The sequence below is a fragment of the Coturnix japonica genome, chromosome 3, assembly GCF_054131305.1.
Source record: "Coturnix japonica strain WE chromosome 3, WE-NBRP24, whole genome shotgun sequence".
NCBI lineage: Eukaryota > Metazoa > Chordata > Aves > Galliformes > Phasianidae > Coturnix > Coturnix japonica.
Window position 1 is genome coordinate 37,267,502 of NC_140665.1, and position 15,053 is coordinate 37,282,554.

The window sequence follows — 15,053 nt, forward strand, 5'->3', positions numbered from 1 at the left end:
CAAATTAGGAAGGACAGCTGAGGCTGCGGGTTCCCCGGGGCAGTCTGTACACGGTCAGAAGTCCCAGAGATTTACTGGGCTGTCCATGATGTGTCTTTCTGAGCACACACCGTGTTTCCTAACCTCAGTGATCTCAGAGGCTTGATTTCAGTGAAAGATGGTATATATAAATGATATTTGATTGAGAAGTGCATATGCAGGGCTTACGAAACACCATGTGTGCCTGCATGCGCATGCATTAAAATAACAGGGCAAAGGCAATTGCGATGTTGTATTTACCTTTTGGCTCAGACTGATCTACCTGCCTTAAGAGACTGCTGGGTCTGCTCTCTTAAATTCGTTCCTAAAAAACAAATATCAGTGTTAAGGATCGTGTTTGTGCTCTCCTGTGGCAAGCGTTGGTGAGCTGAATGGCATGTTCAAACTGAAATCAAATGTGCCATCCATTTTGGCTATTTTGGGTGCACTGACATATATCTGTTTGCGGGTGCACCTGGATTTCTTCTCTCCTTTGGTCAGAAGCAGAAGCTTTTTTCTTACTAGTGACAAGAAGGTGGCAGGGGTGGGGGCAGGTCTTGCTGGTGGTTACTGCCAGCTGGCAGTGCACAATGGTGCAAATGCAGAAAAAAGATGGGAAGAAAGGAATGGAAGGTGTCATTACCTCAGGTCAGGGTCAACATGACACTACATGTGCTCTGCACACATGTATTTGAAACTTAGACACACAAAAAACACATCAAAGAAAACATTCAAGATGTGGCATCAGGCTCTTCCACAGGGCAGCCACAATTACATAAAGAAATTAATAGGATTTTCTTTATACTGTGGCACTGTCAGCCAGAGCTGACAGAGCTCCTCCCTGACTGTGCTGGGGTGAAGAGTGTGTTCAGTGAGAAGAGATGCATGTTGGCAGCCAGCACGACAGGCATGGGTGCAGCACCGCACTGTGTCAGCCAGCTGTTGGGAGCAGCCGTCACGAGTGGTCAAAGGCAAACCCAGCTACTAGGTTTTGAGCAAAACTCAGGGGTGATGGTTGGGAAAATACACCCGAATGCTCCAGATAGATTCTTTCCCATTTCTGTCTGAGGCTTGCTCACATGGAGAGATGCAGATCTGGTTTTGCATGGTGCAAAGCCATCGTGTTGCCAAACAGGAGGCATTCTGCAGAGCAGGAAGAGCAGTGCCCAGGCTCCTCCTTGGCTGACGTCTCTCTCCTGTGATTCAAGAAAAACCAAAAGCAAGCCCTAGAAGTTTTCTCCTTTTCCATGGTGACACAACAGAGCAAAACAGGATTTCCTTCAAAGCAGTATCAGGACAGGCTTAGCTGCATTCTTGCAAGGGTGAATTCAGAGGCCAGAGAGTGGAATTTCCAAGTGCATTTCCCTTCCTACACCTTTCTCTTTCATCATCTTAAACCCATGCCAATTTTTATAGAACCTCTTTTTCGGAGAGGGAATGGGGACAGAAGTTGATGAGCTAATCAGAGCTGAAAGCAGATATTCATGCTGCCAGAGGTAAGGTGGTATAAAAATGTGTCAGTGTAGCAGATGGCAGCGCTCCTCTCTTCATGCCTCTCACGAAGCATCAAGGTGTGCGTGCTTCTCAGAGGGGCTGTGCTTCTCGGCCGGCTATGAGCTGCGTGTTGAAATGGTTGCCATGGCACTGACTGAGCCTAATTTAGAAAGCGTGATTATCCAGAGTTGGCCTAAATAGCTGAAGGGAAAAGGGAAAAAATAAAACAAAAAGGCCAAGGACTTTCTGTTACTAATATGGACCCATCAGCATTAGGCTGTTCCTAAAAAGGGAGCAGTATGAAGGGAGAGGAGTTGGCAGGCATGCTCTGCACCAGTCCCTGGTGGGCTACAACCAGCTGTGGGCAGCAGCAGACAGCTCCCTTCTCAGGGGTTTGCCCCTTTGCTCCCTTACACCATGCCAGCAGAGTGCATGCCAGCAAAGGGCTGCTGGTACCACCAGTCCCAGTGGTTCTGGTTTGGAGAAACCATGCTTCTCTGGAGTGGGAGGCAAGGCTTCAGTGACAGAGTGAGCACTCACAGCGCTCCCCTGGCTAGCAGGTGGCACAGTCACATTAGGAAGCGTGGAGCTGGTGCACAGAGAGGTTGAAGACTTGCCCAGAGGGATGCAGTGAGTTGCTAGCTTGGATAGAGTGCTAACCCATGGGCCTGTCCCTAGTGCCATTCCTATCTTCTAGCCCAGCTATCTCTGTCTGCTCAAAGAATGCCCCTGGAAGGCTTCCTGTCTTTATTTGGAGGCTGAGAGCTGGAGAACTGGAACCTTTATGATAATTCATCACCATGGTTAATCATACTCATTTAAAAAAAATAATTGCACCTTATATCTAATTTAAATGTGTGTGGCATTAGCTTTCAGCCTCTGGCACATGCTGTGTTCTTCTCTTTCTATATTAAAAAAAAGAAAAACACCACTTCTTGAGATCCTGTGGGTTTTTGCTGTGAAGGTTTCTTCTGCACTAGAGTCACTTTTGAGCTTGTTTTTGAAGAACGGAAGAAGCAGAATTCTTTGTCTCTAAGGATTTTCTTTTAGCTTTTCTCGGAGAAAAAGTGGAAGATTGACAGACTAAGGTGAAGATTTCTTAGTACCGGTTCTGGATGGAAAAACATCATCCCTGGGAGCTGTGGAGTGCCACATCAGGGGTCCAGATGCCTGGTGTAAAACCAACAGAAGAGATTTATGCAAGCTGAGAGCATGCAGGTAGTGTTTGCAGGAGCAGAGTCTGCTAGCCTGCTTCTCTTTCCTCAGAGAAAATAGGGAAGTTTAATTTACATTAGCCTGGGGTTGATTCTGCTTTTTAGAAGGTTGTGTGAGATTAGATACAAATCTACTTCAGGCCAATCCATTCTATTTGATCACTTAGAAGGGATATGCCCCTCCCCTCCTCTCCTAATGGATCAGTAGTTCCTCCTTTAAAAGGAGTGCAGACCAGCAGTACCGTGGTTAATGGGTGCTTGTTTTGGCTGGCAGAGTTGGGGTGAGAGAGATCATACAGCCTGTACTTTATGGCGAAGGAAAGAAAAACTCACAAGACACCAATTTGCCCTACATTTCAGGTTGCAGTTTGCTCTTATGTACAGGAGTTGCTTCCACTTCTTGCACCTTCTAAATCCTTGTCATCCAGGTTTGAGAGCTGGGAATATCTTCCTTGGCACCAAGTCAACAGCACGTCTTTTAGCACCAGCAGCCATTCATATTTTACATTACTGTTCCTCTATGTTCCTTTCAAACAATAATCGTAAATATCAGCTTTCATTCCTAGAGCGCCTTTCATCCCAGGGGCTCCCAAAGCACTTTCCAAGCTTAACAAGCTTCTTGTAGAGTGCTCCTTTAGAAAGGGTAAAACTTGCTTCCCATTAAGGTCTGATTAGGGGAAGAAAACCCCCATAATATGATCTTTTCAATACCATGGGGAGTGTTTGCAGCTGTTATTTACTGTACACGTTCCCTTATCAAAAATATTGCTTCTTGCTCCTTCATCCCCTCTTCTCCTCCAGCTGAATCCAGCAGCTCTCCATTACCTGGGGGCAGAGGAGGGTGAGGAGCAAAAAAGATTTGTCCTCTTTGATCCGAGGAAGTTCTTTTATTTGCAGGAATCCTGTTGTTGCTCTCAACATTTTCTTCTGTCAGCTCTGTTTCCATCTATTTTCTCATCACTTGGGAAATACCCAAGGGCAGGGTTGAATGCCCTCCTGGAGTTTTAGCCAGAGAAGTCACCTTGCATGGTTGGGCTATGCTAAGGAGCATGTGAGAAACTGTAATCTTCTTCAGCATGAAGTCAGCTGGCCTAATTTAAGTCATATTCCCCTGCATTCAAAGTGAAGCCACTTGCTTTACTTTATAGCCCGTGACCTTCCAAATGGTCCTTTATTTATGGAAGCAATAGAGCCAGAAGAGACAACTGTTGCTGGTAACTTTTAGAACTAAGGAATTTGTTTCCTAGTGAATCATATTCTTAATTTTAGGGCAGCTTATATCTGACTAGTGTCAATTTGTTTTCACTGGTTTCAGGAGGACTTAATGTTGCGGGCCCTGCCCACCTCATGATGCACAGAGCTTCCTTCTCTGCTGCTCTGCAGGTAAGTGATTTCTCCACAACTTGGCTGAGAGGGAACCAGGTGAATTAATATTCTGAGCTGGAAAGGACTTGGAGTCCAAGCCCTGGCTCCACACAGGACCACCCAAAATCAAACTTTGTCTCTGAGGGCATTGTCAAAACAGTTTGTGAACTCCAAAGGGTTGGGGCTGTGACCACTGCCCAGGGGAGCCTGTTCCAGTGCCTGACCACATGCTGGTGAAGAACCTTTTCTTAATACTCTTGTTAAACTTCACATGGTTGATGATTACCCAGCCCTTTAATTTGCTGATATCTCTCTCCAAGACCTCTCTGCAATCAGGGGATTCTACAACAATGTATTCCAGACTTCAAAATGCATTTGGACAATGCTTTCAGAAATATGGTTTGAATTTTGGGTAGTCCTATATAGAGCCAAGAGTTGGACTCTGTGATCCTTGTGGGGTCCTTCCAACTCAGGATATAGTATGATTCTGTGATTCTATTCTAATTTAGTGTCAGCTGCAAACCTGTTTAATATCAATTCAAGTTCTGTGTCCAGACCATTTATAAAAACACTGAAGAGAACTGACTAAAATGGAGCCCTGTGGAACCCCATTAATGACTGGCCATGAGCTTGATGAAACCCCATTTGCTGTAATGCTTTGAGCCCAACCTATGAGCCAAATGTACACACATTGCATTATGTCTAGCTGGTTGTTGGCCATTTTGTCAAGAAGAATGTGGTGAAAAAGACTATTGAAATTGTTGCTGAAATCCAAAAAGATCACATCAGCTGGCTTCCCTTGATCAACAAGGTGGGTCACCTTGCCATAAATTAAGTTTGTTAAACAGGACTTTCCTCTCATGAACCCGTGTTGGCTATGATCAATGGCTGCATTGCCTTTCAAGTGTTTTTCAGTAACTTCCAGAATAATCTTCTGCATAATTTTACCAGGCATTGAAGAGAGACTGACAGGCTTGTAATTACCAGCATCTTCTTTCATACCCTTCTTGAAAACTGGGACAATGTTTGCTGGCTTCCAGTCAACTGGGACTCGTGTGGCACGTAAATCTCTGTTGCTTCTCCAAGGACACACCAAGAGCCTATGGTAGAAAGAAGAACAAAAGCTCGCTCTCTGGTTCAGTGCTTCAATTGCACAAATGTAATTTATCAAGATGGTATTTAGATAGCCTTAGATAAAAGATACATCAAAGCATACTTTTGGCTGCTGCTTTCAGAAGTAGTAGTAAATCTCCCAAGGGAATGCAAGTAGTCAGATATGATCCAAGTTATCAGAATGCTCCGTCTCCTCACTGCCCCTCCTCCTCTCACTCTGGGTTCACAGGGAAGCCCTCTCTTGGGACTGCTGCATCATCTTTTACCATCAGTAGATTTTAGTTCAGAAATGTGCGTTCACTCTTTTCCAGCAAAACACTACTTCAACACTAATTCTGAAGAACTGTAAATTGGCAAAGGATCCAAAAAGAATAATGTACCAACCATTATGTTTATTTTGGCCACTCTGTCTAAGTGCCGATATTAGCATTTCTGAGAGGATTCTTTCATCACTGAATAAACCTTTGTACCTGTGAGTAAGATCTTGCTCAGAAGGTCCTGTGTGCCTCCTTTCCTCTATCAACAAAGCTTACAGGAGATGGTTTTGCAAGGGAAGGTAGTGCACATCCATTATTCAAGATAAGAAAAAAGCTACTGAAAAAATTCCATGCCTATTGCCAGTGGTGTAATGCAAGCAGCACTGAATTTAAAGAAATAGTCTTATTTTTTTTCATGTGTCATCTTAGTTTGTTTATTTAATTAGAGACCTGAATATATATGTATTCAAAGCAGCTCCTGTTTTCTTTGTGTTTTGTTTTTTTTATTCTAAAATGCTACTATATGACTTCAAGCACAGTGATTAGTTCTCACTGTCACAGAGAGACAAGCAGACCTGCACTAGGCTAACAACAACTGCTGAAAATGTTTTGTCCTTTCCAGATCATGGCCTCTTCTGTGGATGTCAGCAGAATAAACATACTTTTATAAAGCACCCTCAGGTCTTGCCTTCCCTCCTGCTGTTTTGTCACATTTCTTGCAATTTGCCTTAAATTACTTGCTTTCACACCAAGGAACACGATGCTGTTTGTTTAAAAAGAGCAGTTTGTTTGCTCTGCACAGACCCACCTGGGATGCTACAAGCATTGGAAATGGATGGATTTTCTGCCCTGCCAGCAACTAGCTTTTGTCCCATCAGTTTGCTTCAGGCCACACGTCTCTCAGTGATGTAGGAAACATCCAGTTCTGACAGGAAGCTTTGACCATTGCCACTGTCCAAATGAACATTTGAAAAAAAAGATGAAGTATGTCTGGGATCTAGTTTGCTTACAAGTGCCCCTTTCATGTGGAAGATGATAGGACTAGAGGGAACAGCCTCCAGTTGCATCATAGGAGGTTCAGGTTGGATATTAGGAAAATATTCTTCTCTGAAAGAATGGCGAGGTGCTGGAATGGGCTGCCCAGGGAGGTGATGGAGTCAGCATCCCTGCATGTGTTCAAGAACATGTAGATGTGGTACTAAGGAACACAGTTTAATTGGAAAATATTGGTTGGACTAGACAATCTTGGTGGTCTTTTCCAACTGTGGCGATTTTATTATTCTAGGATACTTTAAGGGAAGAAAGAAAGTATGAATGCAATGAGAGACCTAGAATCATAGAATTATTGAAGTTGGAAAAGATCTTTAAGATCATCTAGTCCAACCATCCAACTTCTTCCAATATTGCCCACTAAACCACGTCCCTAAGCTCACTCTACATCTACAACTCACTCTCTTATATGGAAAGTCTTCTCAGAGGGCTGTGAACATGAGGGTGGCTCTCAGAGAGTTCTCTGCTGGAGCTTCTTCCCAGCCCCATACATTGCTGGGAGGAGGCTTGGGTGATGCTAATGGAAAGATATGTGAGCTATCTTAGAATGGGTAAGTGGTTGCTGAAGGGATGTCATTGTGAGCAGCCAAAGAGGAGGCACCATCTGCTCTGTCACAGGTAAACACTGCCCTGCACCAAACCAGGGTGATTTCCCTTCAACCTGAGGTGTGAGGCCAGCAGTCTCAAACTGTAATTCTCACAATATTACTTCCACCGATGAGACAAGGACATTAGGGGCACTGCCACTTAGGCAAGAAATCTTTAAGTGTAGCTGCAAGTTGCCTGTTTTAATGACAACAAACCCTAGTGGTGAGGAAGAGGGGACAGGTAGCAACACTGATACTGTGTAGTATAATGTAATAGCAGATATAAATGTGACTCATTCTAGCCAGAGGCTTTAGAAAGGGAAGTTGGATAAAAGATATAAAAGAAATGGGATTTATTTTTTTCCATCTTAGCAAAGGTCACTGCCAGGAATAGCATGGGAAATAATTAATGGAGGAAGAAATATTCTCCTTCAGATGAGAAGTATTGTCTTGCTCTGCAGTTCTGTTCCCATACAGGGGTTCTGGTAACAAACATCAGCCAGCATGCAGGGCTTTTTCCCTGGTGCTGCTGATGGCACTGCCTGCTCCGTGCTCATCCTGCAGAGACGTGGGAGGCTGTGACTGATGCGCTGTGCCGGCAGCACTGCCAAGTGCAGACCACAGTGTGACCTGAATGCTGTGCAGGAGTGTGGTGCTGCACTTTAATTCCTTCACCTTGGAGTGGAAATGGGCTTGCTCTCAGTGCTCCCATGCAACAGAGCAAAAACCTATTACAGGAAAGCTACAAAGAGCAGAGGTAAGCTCTTACCCACATTTTCCACTGGTGTTACTCGCTCTAGAGAGTCAGCTGATTTCGGCCTGGTTCCCAGACTGCTTTTTGGTGTTCATCCAAGATGAGACTGCATTGGGCTTTCCTACCCCCAAATGGGCTAACTGAAGTCAAGGATTGACCTCAGATGCACGGGTGCTCCTCCACCTCATCCTAAAATGGGGTCAGGCGAGGGAACAACCCCAGACCAGCGGCCCTTCACTCTCCCAAAAAGAGCCATTCGAGGATACTGGGTCTCAGTCTAGATCTGACTTTCACAGCTGACCCCTTTCTGTGAAGTGATAAAATCCTGCTGCAGAAAGCTTTCAGGCAATTCAGAGGTGTGGCCATACATAAATGCTGGGACTCTGGACGGCAGTGCTCATAATACAATTCAGTGTGGAACACTTGGGAAACAAAAATCAGTCCCATCCAGGCGATCTGTCACTTGCATGTTTTAATGTTGATGTTAGGTTTGGCCCTTTCACTCTGCTTACTTTCTCACTTTCTGAGGCGCGTGTTGCTCTTCTAGCCACCTTCTCATGGTCATGAGATTTGAGGTCACGCACTGTCTTACCTGAGGATTTCACAGCTGCTGCTCCTAGAGATGGATATTAGGAGACATTTATTCTCAGAAAGAGTGGTGAGGCAGTGGCACAGGCTGCCTAGGGAGGCGGTGGAGTCACCATCCCTGGAGGTGCTCAAAAAACGTGGAGGTGTGGCACTGAGGGACTTAGTGGACATGGTGGGGGTGGGTTAGTGGTTAGACTTGATGGTCTTAGTGGTCATTTCCAACCTTAATGATCCTATGAGGTTCCACATGGTGCAGATGTGAACGGTTCAGTTATTTAGGTAGTAAAGCAGCTGTTTGGCTTGGCTGAGCAGTTCTATTACTCTTCTTTGAATACTGCTGATCAACCCGCTTCAACCCACTGGCCCTTCCCTAACCTTCCCCTTTTCCATACCCTTACTGTGCATATACACAGACAAATAATGTGTGCTATGTGTTATGTATGTATGTGTGTGTGTGTGTGTGGGTAGCTGTGCCTGCTGTAGGGATTTCCTCCCAAACAATACCTGTTGTGCTAGCCATTGCAGTTCTATTGGTTCCCATGCTCAGAGCAGTTTGAGTTTCCTGCTGGCTCAGCAGCAAGACTTTCAGAGCTTTTTATACTTATTCTTCTCTGGGAGCCAAACAGAGGAGTGCAGTTTGCCTATGAATAGAGAGCTGATGGGGGCAGGCTGCAGGAAGCTTGCCTACAAACCGTGTGAACCTCTCAAGGGGAGGAAGGGGCACAAGGCTGCTGGGTGGGCTCGGCGAGGCACTGCTGCAGTCCTTGCCTTGCACACCCGTCATCAGTATGTGGGGCTGTGGTGCTCCTGCTCCAAGGGAGGGGAAATAGGTGTGAGATGGAAAGGGAAAGAATGGAAAGAGAGAATGGTAGAAGCAATGCAGAGAGGGGTTGGAGAGTAGAAAAGAGTAAGGAAGCTTGATATTTTGGGGTTGTTTTTTTTTTTTCTTTTTTTTTTTTTTTTTTTTTTTCTGCATGAAACCGTGTACATGGCTTCCTTGCATAGAGCGTATCCACTGCACCTTGTGATGCCCTCTGCTCCTGGCTCAACAGAAGCTCTGTTTAAATTGCATGTGGCCGATGACTGTAGTGCCTTTGTCTGTTTTCAAGGCCTCTTGTTTCTTGTTTTAAGATCAAATGTTTCTTTGCCTACAGCCCCTGCAAACCCCAACAGCTTACTGCTGAGCTGACACGTTCTGCTCTGGGTATCTGTCTTCAGCTGAATGTGTTTGGGAAGCTTCAGCAAATGTGTTTTTGCTTGCTTACAAGAAAGAGATGTGAGAAACATTTTTTTCCCTCCCTTCATATTCAAACATGTTCTAAAAATGATCAGTTGAGAAACTCCAGCACTTTCTGCCTTTGGAGCAGAGACCTGAGATTTGGCAAATATCTGGAATGTGCCTTTGGTTGTTCTTCACAGGGGAAAAAAAAAAAAGTTGAGCTAAGAAACCTTAGAAAAAAACCAACAGCCTCAGATCTCAGGCACTCAACAGAAACTTCTGAGAGGCAGCGGCTGGATTCTCTGAAGGCGCCCGCTCAGTGGAGATTTGTTCAGGTCTGGAGGCTGAATCACTGATGAGAGGTTGGGAGAAGTGCTGCAGCCTCATGCTGCAGGTGTGGAGCTGCAGCTCTTTGAATTTGTTTTTCCACACTGACAGGGATGCTGCAGTGCTGAGGCAGAGGCTGGAGATGCTCTCAGAATACCACGCCTTCAGCAGAGAAGAGATGCAACAGTCATGGAGGTTTCTGCCATGTGGGAGCTCTCTTTTGTCAGCAAATACTTGGGGAACCCACTGGTAAGGGCTGTCAGTCACTCCTGCCTGCTCCCTCAGCAGAAGCTGATGGTCTGTCAGCACTCAGTTCATCTGCTTTTCAAGCACTGTGGAATTAACAGGGGAAAACAAGAGCCAGCGCTGCTGGTGAGTCCCACCACTGCTGGGTGATGCATCGTGGTATTCCTGCAGCTTTGTTTCAGTTCATTCCCTGCAAATTGAGGAAATAACACAAGCCTAAGGCAAGCTGAAAGTATGGGAAGTCTGTAGAGTCAGGCACTCAGCAGTTGGGAAATACTTGCTTTAAAACTGCCCTTGCCATCTGAGTGCAGCTCCTGTTTGCATAGCCATTGTGATAGGGCTGCTTTTAGCTGCAGGATCGAAGCTGAAAGTAATGCCTCCTATTTTATTTTGCTGGCACACGGTGTCAGATGCGGATGTTGGTGCTATGGCAGTAGGGGTTGAACTTGGCCACAGGTAGGAAAGCTTCCGACAGTCACAAAGGCAGATTCTGGTTGCCTGGCTAAGTGTCAGTGCTGGTCTCTGAAGACTGAGGCACTTAATCTCTCTATTTGAACAGAACAAGCTAACATATATCTTGCTAATCTTATTCTGGGAGACAGCTGAATTATTTTAGCTTAAAATTACCAAAAGAGCCTGCCTGAGGCACATTTCCAGCACAGAGTTTCTCAGCACGAGAAGCTGAGCTTTGGCAGAGCTCTAAGTAAGGGAAAGCAGTCATTAATGGAGGCGTTAAGAAACTCTCACTGCAGGCAGAATGGCAAACTGGCTCTGTGGATGGCTCCAGAATGAAGGATGTACATATGCTCATAGCATCCTTTCTCTGTGACTCTGGGTAGCTGATTGGTGCTGGCAAGCCATGGTAAAGCATGAAGAGAAATGTGGGATTTCTCTTTCCCTCACATCTCTGGGAAAAGTAAAGGGAAGAACTTGAAACGTGTATCCTAAGCTATTGCTGGGAGCTACTTCAAGAAGACCAGACCCTGTGCAGTGGCTCTTCTTGAAGGAGAACCTCTTGCACCCACTGCTGATCCCTGGTAATCCCCTCACGTGGACAGAGCCCACCTCTGCTCCCAGGGGCACCCAGATGCTACATGACAGGGACACTCCCCTTCAAGCTGACAACATCCAATGATTTTATTATTCTCTAAGGGATTTACTCACCCAAATTGTAATATTTAGTTATTTATCTTTAGTGATTCTGTTGTTATTCTTTACTGAATGCTGCCCAGTTTGCTATTGTCTTCTTTGGCATGCGAGTGCCTGCAAGTTGTTTTCTCTGTTCAGAGATTTCTCCAAATACTTTTCCCTGCACTGCCCATGTTCCAGGTGGGAGCTTTTTTGATGCTGTTCTCCTTCTCAATCCCCCGTCTCAGAAGGATCATTTATGAGACTAAAGTCATAACAAGAAACCACAGCTCAGTCATTCTCCCCTTCCTCATTACTAAATCCAAAACAATTCTTTTGTAAAAAGAAATGCTTTGCAGGTTCATATTCCATCAGCCTGGGAAACAATTCCTTCCCATATACAGCTGCACAGAGCACAGTGGTGAGGTGCACACAGAGGGCTGACAGAAGGACCTGGCCTCCCAGCCAGGGAAAGGCAGAGGCACAGGGTCTCCAGGCAGCTCCTGTTGCATTGCCCTAAGCAGGGGACTGGGAGCTGCTCCGAAACTGCAGAAAATATCTGATCCACGCAGTTCTCCTGTGGCTGCCATGCTGAGTTTTCTCTTTCTGAGATCTGAATCCTTTAAAGCTCTGTTTGCAGAGGTGAATGAAAATGAGATAGAGCCTTTGGAGAGACCTGGAAGCCATTTGGTGCAGAACAATCTCAGAAATCTGCCAATGAATGCAAGCTTCTTTTTAACTGAAAGTAACACGTACATTTAGAGAGCAGAACACGCAAGTACATTCACAATGGCTGCTATCAGCAACTCTGGCACTTTCTCTGAGCATTAAGTCCTGGTCCTGGAAATTGCTGCTGCCCCTCAGGCTTCTGTCCATCTCTGTTCAGTTCCCTGCAGCATTTAAGCCCCATTAAGTGCATACATTTTCTTTGGCTATTCAACTCCAGCCACTTTTGGGAAGAAATTGGCCAGAATCCTTGAACCTAAAATAATCAAGTGTCTGTCTTTCCATTGAAAAGGATCCCATTTATCTGACAAGCAGTGCAAAATGCAATAGGTAATTCAGTGCAAGCACTCTCCAAGAAACCTGTTGTTGCAAAACCAGGCAAGTGGTTTGCGCAGAAGCAGATAAGGTACTTTAGGAAGCCCAGGTTGTTGCGCTGAATGTCAATATATTTGGTTTCATAATGTGTGTGACTTTTATTATCAGGCTCTTGGTTTCTACCACTCTCTTTAGAAATATGCCACCATCGACTGCTGCACAGGGAGTGTGGCCTTTCAGATGCTCCTTCTGCAAGTATCTGTCATGCTCCCAGAGAAATGTCTTTGTTCCGGGTTGTTCTGAGCAAGAGAATTAAAAATCAAACTGGAGATGGTGGCCAGCACAAAGAACCAGCCAAAGTTATTTTAATGAATATCTCTCCATACCTGCCAATCCACCCTCCCCTGCAGGAAAAACAACTCTTGAATGAATAGAGCATATGGCAAGGAAGATAGAGCATCCATGCCAAGTTTGTCTTTGCCTTAGCAGAACTGGCTGTAAGATGCTGAATCTGCAGATCTTCTCTTGGAACATGCACCTAGGGAGAAAAAGGAGGCACTTTCTCACTGCTGCTTTAGTCTGGCTCCTGCAGTCTCTCTGTTCGAGTCCTCAGTGTGCAGGACATTGCTGTGGTTGTAGCTTTTGAACTCACCTTATTGCCCGCCAGTGTCTGTGTCACTGGGAGTATGGGAGCACCACCATATTGTTGCTGCCTAGAAGTGAGGTGTTCAGCCCAAGTCCCTTCACCATGACTTGCTCTCCAGTCAGGAGGCAGCCACCTACCTCCACAGGTTATTCACCTGATCCTAAAATAGGTGTGAGAGATGCCTTCCTCTCTCCATCAGAAACCTCTGGATGCTGGCTCAGCCTGTGGCCAGCCCTCACAGCTTGGTCTGTCTGTGCATAGCATGGCCAGCTCAGCCCCACTAGAGGAGGTTCATGGTGGACGAGTTGGTGGTTCACCCTGGAGCAGTGTGGGTATATGGGACCTTGCTACTCCTGCTCTGAAGGATGTAACATGTTACAGAGGAACCATACTTTTGGTGCTCCACAGTAGTGTATGTCTCTAGAGTTACAATTGAGGTTTGAGTGGTTAAATTTAGAAGATAGGCAACTGAGACCCTTACTGGACCTGTCTCTGCTGGGACTGAAGCTATGTAAATATTTGTGTTCTTTCAAACCTGAGAGGAGAGGCCACTGTTCCACCTGCATTCATGCTATGAAGGGACACCATGGGCCAGAAGAGTGTTCTCCTCTCCCAGAACCTTCTCCAGCAGTTTGGCCTGGAGATGAAGTCCCCACATGTCAGGAAGGCCTCTCACTGTGGGCAGTGAGGTCTCTGTTTCCAGAAGGTAAAGGATACCCTGCAGGGTAACAAAATTAATGGCCTAGGGAGTTCCTTTGTTTAAATGAATGCTGGGAGAGGCAGTGGAGGAGGCTTGGTGTTTCACATGGTTAATGTTCCCTGTCCTCTTCCTAGTCCTCTCATGGCAACCTGTGTACTTTGCAATGCAAAGACACATGAATCTCTGCTCTACAGAAATGTAAATGTTTTGATAAAACTGTTCTTAACAAGTTTGATTCGTTTAATCAGCTTGATTAACTGCAGAGCTTTATGCTCTTTAATCAGGAAGGATTCACTACAAATTATCACTTCATGCAGTTCTCTGAAGAACACTGCAGTGCATGGGATCCTGCTCCCTACCAGCATGGGAGGTTTCCATCTGGAGCACCCAGCCCTGCCCCTGCAGCCCCTCATGTTTCAAGTCCCTGCAGACCCTCACGTTTCAGGTCTCTGCAAACCAGTGGGGCATGTGGTGGGCTGTGGGAGGGATGGCAGTGCAGCTGCAGGCTCCTTGAGAGACTCTTTCTCCTTTCTTCCCTCTGCAGCTCCCCAGTGATCAACCTCATCTCACAGTATAAGCACAGTTTGCCTCTTCTTCCAGCAAAGCCCACAACAAAGGAAGTATGATTATGCACCACAGTCCTCACCTTGTTATGCCTCACAACTCAAACTGGGTTTTCAAGGCTCTGGCTGAATGAAATTCCCAGGCTTACCAGCATCAGGAGATTTAAAACAACTGAAGTTTCCCCTCAAATTTAGATTCTGCAGAGAGCTCTGGAGCAGCTGGAGCATTTACAAAGTCTCCGCACCAGTGGGTTTGCTCTTCACTCCATGTGTGCTCATCTCTCATTGTACTGCAATGCTGCAGAGACACTCCTCAGCAGGTCCCAGGGGGTTGTGATCAGAGTGCATGGGCTGAGCAGCATGGTTCTGCAGCTCTCATCAGTCCCGGGCATTTACTCCTGCCTGACTCTCAAGTGGAACTGCCCATGAGATAATTGCATATTTCATAAGAAAGGAGTAGTTTGTGTCCTTTCCCTGTGTTTCCATGGCCATGCCTCACTTAGCCTCTGTAAAATTTTGCATTCTCAGAACATAAACACTCATTTCTGAGGGAAGATTCCTGCTATCCACTGGAACACTTCTCTTAGTTGGCTGGCCAACTTCCCACACCTTGGCTTAATGGAGAGCTCGTCAGGTGCATCTCAGGCCATCTAGTGAAAAAACAGAGGATGAAAAAATATCCTTCATTCAGGATCTAGGCAGCTCCTCATGGACAGGACCCTGTACCCAGGGCAGACAAGGTC

At 45.7% G+C, this 15,053-nt stretch overlaps 1 protein-coding gene across 11 annotated transcripts in view; it reads left to right on the forward strand.

Moving 5' to 3' along the window:
* The window catches only part of TOMM20 (translocase of outer mitochondrial membrane 20), a 61,255-nt gene that overhangs the window by 27,094 nt on the left and 19,108 nt on the right, over positions 1 to 15,053 (forward strand). For 3 of the 11 annotated variants that reach the window (XM_085543402.1, XM_085543405.1, XM_085543404.1), the window contains exon 5: positions 4,042 to 4,109. The exons of 1 other annotated variant lie outside the window; for it this stretch is intronic. In XM_085543402.1, the coding sequence (XP_085399528.1) occupies positions 4,042 to 4,077 (36 nt within the window). In that variant the 3' untranslated portion in view covers positions 4,078 to 4,109. Of the gene's footprint in view, positions 1 to 4,041; positions 6,142 to 13,580; positions 13,754 to 15,053 lie in introns of those variants that run through there. 7 more of the 11 variants (XR_014944748.1, XR_014944749.1, XR_014944751.1 and 4 more) reach the window with 4 other exon arrangements.